This window comes from Cebus imitator, unplaced genomic scaffold (assembly GCF_001604975.1).
Source record: "Cebus imitator isolate Cc_AM_T3 unplaced genomic scaffold, Cebus_imitator-1.0 Scaffold99, whole genome shotgun sequence".
Classification (NCBI taxonomy): domain Eukaryota; kingdom Metazoa; phylum Chordata; class Mammalia; order Primates; family Cebidae; genus Cebus; species Cebus imitator.
The window spans coordinates 2,327,214-2,336,910 of NW_016107414.1; the positions used below are offsets into that span (position 1 = coordinate 2,327,214).

The 9,697-nt window shown below is 38.6% G+C and overlaps 1 protein-coding gene across 3 annotated transcripts in view; it reads right to left on the reverse strand.

Moving 5' to 3' along the window:
• Positions 1-1,087: 1,087 nt before the first annotated feature.
• The window catches only part of CSTF1 (cleavage stimulation factor subunit 1), a 10,902-nt gene continuing 2,292 nt past the window's right edge, over positions 1,088-9,697 (reverse strand). For all 3 annotated transcript variants that reach the window (XM_017536586.2, XM_017536587.2, XM_017536585.2), the window contains exons 2-6: positions 8,881-9,081; positions 7,160-7,437; positions 6,806-7,003; positions 5,261-5,651; positions 1,088-1,880 (exon numbers count right to left, since the gene is read on the reverse strand). In XM_017536586.2, coding sequence (XP_017392075.1) covers positions 1,621-1,880; positions 5,261-5,651; positions 6,806-7,003; positions 7,160-7,437; positions 8,881-9,049 — 1,296 coding nt within the window. In that variant the 5' untranslated portion in view covers positions 9,050-9,081 and the 3' untranslated portion in view covers positions 1,088-1,620. The remainder of the gene's footprint in view (positions 1,881-5,260; positions 5,652-6,805; positions 7,004-7,159; positions 7,438-8,880; positions 9,082-9,697) is intronic.

Below are 9,697 nucleotides of genomic sequence, written 5' to 3' on the forward strand. Positions count from 1 at the left end.
CACATAAAAGTATCTTGATCTTTTAAAATATAGGTCCTGAAACTACAGAACCACTGCTGAGACGACTCCAAAAACTATAAAACGTGGGCATTATTTTAACTCATGAACAACTGAAAAGATCTAAGGGAGTGCTGTGTGGTCATTTCAGTACGTGAGCCAATGTAGAATGGTACGGAAACATTAAATCTCCGTTTTACAGTTTAATAGGCTGAAAGCCAAAGAGAAAAAAAAGTCCGAAAAAAGAAGCGGGGAGATTTGTAATGCTTTTGGTAGAACCGGTTATCCTTGTTCCTATTAAGTAGGTGTCTTTTAGCCTTACAAGAGTAGCATTCACAGATGGCCAAGTTCTAATATCAGAAAATCAGGATGCAAAATACAACCGGAAATTTACACTCACTATGGAACAAAAAATATGGCTCTTTGGGAATCTGAGCTAAAACCCTGTGATTTAACACGTTAAGATGCTTAAGACAATTTTACAGATCAAGGAGTTAAAACAATTCACAAGGATGACTAAAGCAGAATTTTTACCCAATAACTTCAGTAAGTTCCTATAATGTAAGGCAATTACTTTTACTTCAATCTATTTATTATTCTTATCAAATGATCCCAGGTTATATTTCTAGGTACTCCTACCCAGATCATAAGGTATTTGTTTTTTTGGGATAAATATAAAGCAAAGTTTATGTTTGTAGGAGGGGAATTCAGGGTTCTCTGACTCAGCTAGAGCTGAATCCAGAGAAATACTGTTATCTTCAAAAAAGTTTCAAGAAAAAGAAAACTTGTATCAATTGGTTAATTCCATAAATCTTCTGAGAATGCAGTTACTATGTGCATCCATGATGAAAAGTTACAGTTCATGCTGAAGAGAACTGAAAAAATTAAGTCAATCATTACTAATTATTCATGAAGATAAGCAATACCTGAGAGCAACAACAGCCTGACCTAATTTAATTAGATGGATACTAAAAACAAGTATTGCAGGTATTGAAAGATAATGTGGGCAGTTATGTTGAAAGATACTGTTCCTATAAATCGTCAGGAAAAACTGGCCATTAATTTTATTGAAGTGAAAAATATGTAACACTAAAGTTGCAGATTTGAGCTTTATTATCAGAATAACATCATTTCAGGACAGAATTGAGGGATTCTCTAAAATGCTTCTGATATGGCACAACTCTGGGGTCTCAGAGCTGCATGCCTACTTATCTGTTCAAATATACCTGAAAAGGAAATACACAAAGGGTTTGGCAGAACAAGAAAGCAAGCTGACAAAAGAAACCAAATGAAAATTCCTCATGACAAAAGCACTTTAATACCCTATCCTTCTTCAATCAAGAGATCAAAAGAAATGGCAAGGCCTGTATTTACAAAACCGATGAAAATCACACTGTAATAATCAGTGAATGTAGAACTGCACAGGTCTGTGTTTCCAACTTTTTCCACCATGATTCTACATCAAGGTAAAAAAAGATTCTTTTATACAAATCCAAGAAGGATGTGGACAGAGGTGGCAGCACAACTGCCAAAGATGGTGCACTGACTTACGACCGCAGCTGGAGACGGGACGTGGGGGAGGAGGGCAGAGTTCTCGAGAAAGCCCCCTGTGGAGAGGGTGGCTCAGTCGGTGGTGGATCTCCGGTACCAAAATCGTGCTCTGAAGTCATCGCTGCACGTCATGAACCCGGGGTTGGTGGGGGAGTGCACTATGCAGCGTACAATGTTGTTGTGCCCCAAGGAGAGCAGGTTTCTCCGCTCGGCTGTCCTCGAGTCCCAGCAGCAGAGACTGATCGTCCTCTCGTCGGGCAGCAACACATAGTCCTCGGTGTGGTTAAACACAGCCTGTGTCCGATGCACCTGGCGTCCACTCAGACCTGCGCCTGCCACAGAGACCAAGAGGGAGAGCTTGCTAAATCCACATCTTAGACCCTCAGAACATTCTAGCATTCAGTTCAAAGGCATTTTAAACCTGTTGAAGTGATACACCTTGTACACTTTCAGAAACTCTAAAAAAGTACAAAAAAGAAAATCAAACCAGGGACAGTGGCTCATGTCTGTAATCCCAGTACTTTGGGAGACTGAGGAAGGAGGACTGCTTGAGCCCAGGAGTTCAAGACCAGCCTGGGCAACAGACAACAGAGCAAGAGCAACACAGTCTCAAAAAGAAGATAGGCCCATCACCTGAAGCAATACTGTTACTGTCCTAACGTACTCTGAGGCATAAAAACACATTTTTATTATAGTTTTAACCAACTTTATGTTGAGTACATTTTTCCACGTTTTTTACTAGATGCAAAGTGCCTCATGTTTAGAAGCACCATTATTTATTTAACAATTCTTTTACTGCCTGACATTTAGTTTGTACCAATTATAAGTAATGTAATGAATATCCTTTGTACAGAAAGCTTTATTTCCTTAGGAGTAAATTCCTAGAAATAGAATTATTGAGACAAAGTACAGGAGTATCCATCCAAAAGGAAGCCTTTTTATGACTATGAATAAAATACATATTTTTATGTTTAAAGTACCATATAAAAAGGAAAATAAAAACTGCTTGATGATTGCACCAATCAGAGGTAATAGTCAATATTTTGGTGAATACTCTTTTGAAATACCTAAGTGTTATGTGGTCACTTGTAAATTTTTTTTTTTTTTAAGACGGCGCTTCACTCTGTTGCCCAGGCTGGAGTGCAAGGGCTCACTGCAACCTCTGCCTCCCAGGTTCAAGTGATTCTCCTGCCTCAGCCTCCAGAGTAGCTAGGATTACAAGCATGAGCCACCATGTCTGGCTAACTTTTGTATTTTTAGTAGAGATGGAGTTTCACCATGTTGGCCAGGCTGGTCTCAAACTCCTGACCTCAGATGATCTGCCCCTCCCCGTTGGCTTCCCAAAGTGTTGGGAACACAGGTGTGAGCCACCACGCCTGGCTTCATTTGTAAATTCTTTAAGTCAGAGCATATGTCATAAACTATTAACATTGAAGCATATGTAGTACAGATCTGTAAAGACAGAATACAGCTTAGTGGATAAAACCACAAACTTTGTGGTCAGATGTGGGTTCCACACTTACCAGTGATGTGAACCTCGGCAAATTACTTAATATCCCTCAGCCTTAATTTTCTCATCTTTCCATGGGCAAATGACAGAACCTACCCCCTAAGGCTATGAGGATAAAAAGAAGAGAATGCACAGGAGGCTTTGTAGTGCAAGCGCTCAGCCAGTGTTAGCATGCACACTTATTTTAAAGGTGCATGTTGTCCATGGATGCGTAAAGGATTTCCTCAGTGCTTCTCAGCGGACATTTATGCTGTTTCCAACTTTTGGCCACTCCAGATGATGCTGGGATACACAACCTTTCATGGGCATGTACCTGCTTATCCAATTGCCTGGTTAGGCTGAATTTCTAAGAGGGGTACAGTGGGTCAAAAAGTATGTATTTAAAATTTTGATACGATACCAAACTGTGCTGAAATATTTTACTGCTGACTCTGACCAACAAAATATGATTATTTCCTCAAATCTCTATCAATACTAGATAATATAAATCTTTAAAATACCTAAAATCTGATGAACAAAACCAGGTCCCCATATTCATTTCCTGGGTCTGCAGCGAGGCTGGCCACCTTTTCTAGTATTTACTGACCATTTTTCTTTTATAAAGCAGCCCCTGTCCTTTGGCTCCTTCTCTCTCTAGTTTGGGCTCATCTTTTTCCTATTTGAGTCCTCTTTATAGATTAAGGATTTAACTCAATGACTAACATCTGTATATACGCTATGGCTATTTCCCCCTAGTCCTGCACTTTGATTATTTATATTGTTTTTAGTTAAGTTTTAACGTCCCAATTTCTAATGTTTTCTTGATAGTTTTTCTTTTCATCGTTTCAAAAACCCTTAGAATTTTAACTAATTATTAAAACTAGGAACAAAAATCTTAACATGCTGACATGACAGGGGCTTGAGCTATGAAATGACAAAAAATGAAAAGGGGAATTTGCCTATAAATTCAGCATAATCACATTTTCAAAAAACCACACTGCTATTCCCCATTAAAACAAGCCAATCAATCTCATACTACCATAAAACATCCAAAACATTCCTACAGCAAATATGTAAGCTCTTGTCAGTAGACTGGTGGGTATCTGTCCAGATAAAGCACATTCCTTGAAATAGTTATAACTTCTAAAAGGGGAGTACTTTTCACATTTACTCTGATCACTTTTGTATCTTTTTGCAACACACATATAGTTCTTTAATAATACTTTCCAGAACAACTGTATATCATTGTTTCAATGAAGTCACCAAGAATTATGATAAAAATGGCTCTTCCTAAGATTTGCTAGTTGTACTAGAAGCCAGAAAGATGGCAGGGAAGCAAAGTGGTTGCAATGAGACAAATCTAAGGCAGATTATGCTGCCCTCTAGTGGGTCAGATGTCACCGACTCTTCAATGCAAACAACACAGTCTAGTCCCTTTCCAATACTGTTTTCCTGCGATTTAAAAATTTTTTTGAGTTATGCTCCTGGCAATTTTAGTGTACAATACAAACATAACTTAAAATAGAGGAAACAATCAAATTTTCTGGAGGCTTTCTACCGAACAACTGTCTTTGGTGCTACAAGGAACAGAAGACACAGTGTTTTAACATTCACTATCAAATAACCAGACTTGGGCCCTATTAGTGATAGGATAAATTTAAATAGGTTTCATTATAAAAAGATTCCACAGGTACAACTGTTACCAATGAGACCAACAAAAATTAGTAAGAATTCAAGGGATATCATTTTTTTGTCTGCTGAGCCTACTTTATATCTGCATTCAGAACGCACGTGGTTTCCTTTGACCACCGGCTAAGATTTTACCTTTCAGCCATCTTTCCCTAATGTATATATTAATAATACTGATCTATTACTCGAAGCTTTTTCTCTGGATTGCTTTCAGGTTTCTGTGGGAAGAGGGCAGGCCAAGCTACAAATGGACCACCAGGTTCTCAAATGTTACTTGCGTGGAATCCAGACCTAGTCCATGAGAGAAGGCGCTTAAAACAGCAAAGTTAAGAAAGCATAGTTCTATTTCCAGCTCTCTTACGAACTGTAGCCTTGGCTAAACGGCTTCACCTCTAAGTCTGGGTTTCCTCTGATCTAAGAAAGGGGTAACATCTGCCTTAGGCTTATTGTGTTACTCTATTGTGAGGTCCTAAAGGAGAGTTCTCGAAAGTGTAACACTACAGAAACATTAAGTAACATCAACTTCTCACATACCAGTGTATCTGACCAGTGTTCGTCCTGTTGATATTTCCCAAAGTTTAGCTACAGAGTCTTTTCCACTTGAGAGAATGTATTTAGAATTTTTGGAAAAAATGGCAGAACAAACTTCAGCCCCGTCGTGTGCTTTTTCAAAAGTTGTGATGCATCGATTTGAAACACCATCCCATAATTTGATGCAGCCATCTTTGCTTCCAGTTACGTACATATTGGCACTAGAATTGTAATTAACGGAACATATAGCATCGGTGTGTTGATCTTGAGGATTGCAAGAGACAAAACATTGAAAGGTGTTGATATCATATAGACGAAGAGTAGGATGCTGAGTTCCAACAAGTATAAAGTCACCAGAAGGATGAAAAGAGATGGAGCGTAACATTTCAGCTTCCTGTTAGGACAGAGACATTAACACAAGTGATCAACTGGTGAACAATTAAATCCAGAGGAAATGTGGAAAATATCTGGCTGATGAAAAAAGTCCATAAAACAATGATTAGATATTACAGAGGTATTGTAATGAATAAAAGCACTTTCTGGAATACATCAAAGTATTTTTTGAATATATTTCCAAAACTAAGTATTTACTGGTTATATTCCAAAAACTACAGAAGTGAGCTTCATTATTTGTAAAAGAACACTGAGTGAACTCAGGATGGAGTATTATCAGGCAATGACACACTCATGTATGGTTACTGAAGGTAAGTACAACTTGTACCTAAGAGCTTCTTTAATTTGCTCTAGGACTGCAAATATTGAGTAAAAAATTAAGTTTGTTATTATTTTTTGCAGATGGGGTCTTGCTCTGTCACCTAGGCTGGAGTGCAGTAGCATGATCACAGCTCATTACAGGCTTAACCTCCTGGGCTCAAATCATCCTTGCCTCTGAAGCCTGAGTAATTGGGACTACCTGAATAGTTGGGACTACCTGAATAGTTGGGACAGGCACGTGCCACCATGGCCAGCTAATTAAAATTTTGTTTTTTTGCAGAGACGAGGTCTCACCGTATTGCTCAGGCTGATCTTAAAACTTCTGGGCTCAAGTGATCCTCCCACTCTGGCTTCTCAAAGTGCTGGCATTACAGACATGAGCCACTGCAGCCAGCCTAGTTTAATTATCAAACAGACAGAAGCCACTAAGAAAACATTAGTGTTTCTGCAATGCATATTCAAAATAGGGTACCAAATGTCACCTTGCCAGTAAACAATACTTTCAACTGAATGGTTTTTCTTTTACTTGTATAAGTTATATGTTAGTGAAACTGGTCACGTTTTGCTTTTAACAGGGATCTGCAACCTTTAAAGAGTAATACAGATTCCAAACCCTTCAAAGCGTCAGTTTATAAACTCTGACCAGCCAGAGGAAGCAGGCAGATGACAGTATGTGCCAGCAAAATCTGATCCACATGCTATCTGGCATGCATCCTGGTTTGAACTCTTGTTTCACAGGATGATCACCGAGACTACTTTTAAAAAGAGAATAGTCATAGAGTAGCTCACTGTATTTAAGAAAAAAACGTAAAGCTCCTTTCCAAAGATTCCTACCTGAATGTATTTGAAGGCTCTTTTTGCTGACGGTTTGGAATAATCAAATAATTTAAGAGTATAATCCCTTGAACCAGAAGCCAGAATCTGTTCTGTTGGGTGGAAAGCGAGGCATGTGACTTCATCCACATGGTCATAAAGAGTTCGAATCACTGGGTGGTTTTCCATATTTTGTTGTGCGGTCTCATTCATCATGACCTAGACCAACAAGAAGAGATGCTCAAGGTACAAAACGTGTCTGAATCAAAGTACACAATCCACAACTGTGGCAACTAAAGCCGGTCTGAACATACTCTCATTTTCCAAAAATGAAAAACAGAAGGCAAGCAGTAAGTATGTGACTGGAATTTTTACCTCTATTGGCATGGCACTTTTGGCTAACATCCTCTCTGTGTCAAGTATCTTTATTGAAGCATCAGCAGACCCAGTAGCTATTAACTGTCCATCTCTACTATAGGTAGCTACACGGCATGGTCCCTTATGTGATGTGACATAGCATGTTTCATACTCAGAAGCCTCTGGGGACATAGTCTGGACATCTGCATCAAATTCCAGGTCAATCCCTGTGCCAGGGGCAACAGTATCTGAACGACCGATTGCATACTGCACTGCGGTGTCATCATTTTCCATTCCTGAAAGAAATAAAAAATTAAGGGCATAACAAGTGTGTGTTTTTTTTTTCTTTTTTCAAGGCCAAGACAAAATTCTAGATCCAAACTGGAAAAATGCTCACCAGTGTCAACTTCCTATTTCTTGGAGATGCATGACACCTCATGCTTTACAAAACTGTGTATAGTGCCCATGGTATTCAAAGTTCACCACACTGTGAGGCCACATGGGTTGCTGGAAGGTTAGGCTCCAACAGACAAAGTCATTTCCCAGTTCTTGCCTCCAGAATTTACTACTTTATCTACAACTACAGAAACTCGAAAAATAGCAGTTCTGTAGTTAAATTATCTACTTTTTTATTCCACATTTTAGTATTTTCAGGGTTGAGATGTGTTAGTAGTAGCTCTGATGCTCATTAAGTCAGCTACATTATTAATATGAATACTAGTGAAATGTATTTGAAAGTTGATATAAAAAAATGAAGTTCATCAAGAATATGCATTTAAAATTTATAAATAACTTGACAAATCATATATTGATCAGTAGAGGAAAAATTAGAACTATGGATGAACAAGAAAATAAAAATGACCTTGAATTTTACCACCCAGAGATAATGACTGTTAACGTATTGGTATAAATTCTTCAGGACCCTTCCCATGCACAGCTGTTTTATTTTTCAAAACAATAACAGACCAATGCTGTGTAACGTGCTGTGACTTACTTGTTCATTTAATCATGCAAAACATCGCTAATAAATATTCATCTTTATTATGCTGTAGTATTCCATTTTATGGATATTTAAAAATTTACAGCTAATTCCATGTTGTGGGCATTGCAGTTTATTCATTTTATTTCCCCAGAAGAAATGCTCACAACTGGCAGTGCCAAGTCAAAGGGTATGAACATGTTTGGTAATTCAGTATTTTCCTGAGTGCTTTCTATTATTAGCCAGGTAGGCACCAAGATACACTGCTGAATAATACGAGGTCCCGATCCTAACTGAACTTGTAGTTTTTTCTGACAAGGGGGCAATGGGTGCAAAGTGGGGGGGTAAGGATCATACGGGAAACAACCCAAATGATAAAGGAAATTTCAAAGTGACTGTTATAAAATAAATGGGATCACTATGGTAGGGTAACTGGGAAAATGTAGGAAAGGGTCAGATTATTTCAGGAGAGGTGAAGAGAACCCAGATGACATCTGATGTAAAATTTGAAGGAAGTCAGTAATACAACAACAGAGTGTTCCAGATAATGTGTATGAAGACCCTCTGGCCAGAACCAGCTTAAAATCTTCATAATCTGAACTCTGCTTGCCCCTTACTTACTTACTGAACTACTTACTTACTCAAGTGCCCGGCATGTACTAGGCACTAAAACAAAACAAGAATAATCTTGAAAAATTCTGCCATTTGAAAACATCTAAAACCTTGCCACAGGATGTATAGATTTGTGTTCACCATCTACCTAGTTTGATGAGATGCAGGAGCTGCTCCGAGGGTGCACAGACAGACTGAGGTTTGATTTCATTGATGAGGCCATTGGCGATGCTGATGTAGCCGTCATACAGCAGCTGGCTAATGATCAGCTTGTAGAGCTGCTGGCGGTCCTTCAAGCCCACTTTGGTTCTGTACATCTTGGAGAAGAGGAAGACAGTTTCCCTGCCACCTGCAAAAAGGGAAAATGGATAGTGAAGGGTAGAGACTCTAGTAACTCACAGAAGCAACATAGGACTCTTTGGTCAGACTTAATGTTGCAGGACTCAGATCCCATCTCTACCAGCTTCATATCTTTGGTCATTTCTCTAAGCCTCAGGTTCTTCAGCTGCTGAGTTACTGGAAGTTAAACAAGGTGGTGCATACAAAGGCCTGAGCATAGTGCCTGGCATACAGAAATCATTCAAATCACATTAGTTAATATTTACGGTACAATCTTTCATCAACTTTTTTTCTCCATCAAACTACCTACCTATGATTCTTTATTGCTATCCCAGAATCTTCCATTTCTTCTGTTAATTAAACATTGACTGGTACCTGCAATATGCAAGACAGCTGCTATTCAAGGTCTGGACTGCTGGTTCCGCTAGCTGAGCTGTCTGTTTACTAATATCTTTTATGTTCATTCTGAAAACCTGTTTTAAGGCAACTGAGCTTGTTATTGTAATTATATAACCTAATTAGATAATCAAAATATGAGGCAAAAAAAGCAACTGGACTACAAAAGCTCAACTAAGTTGAATGCTTTAGGAAGACTCAAAGGTGAACTGCCCAATAAAATATTGCCA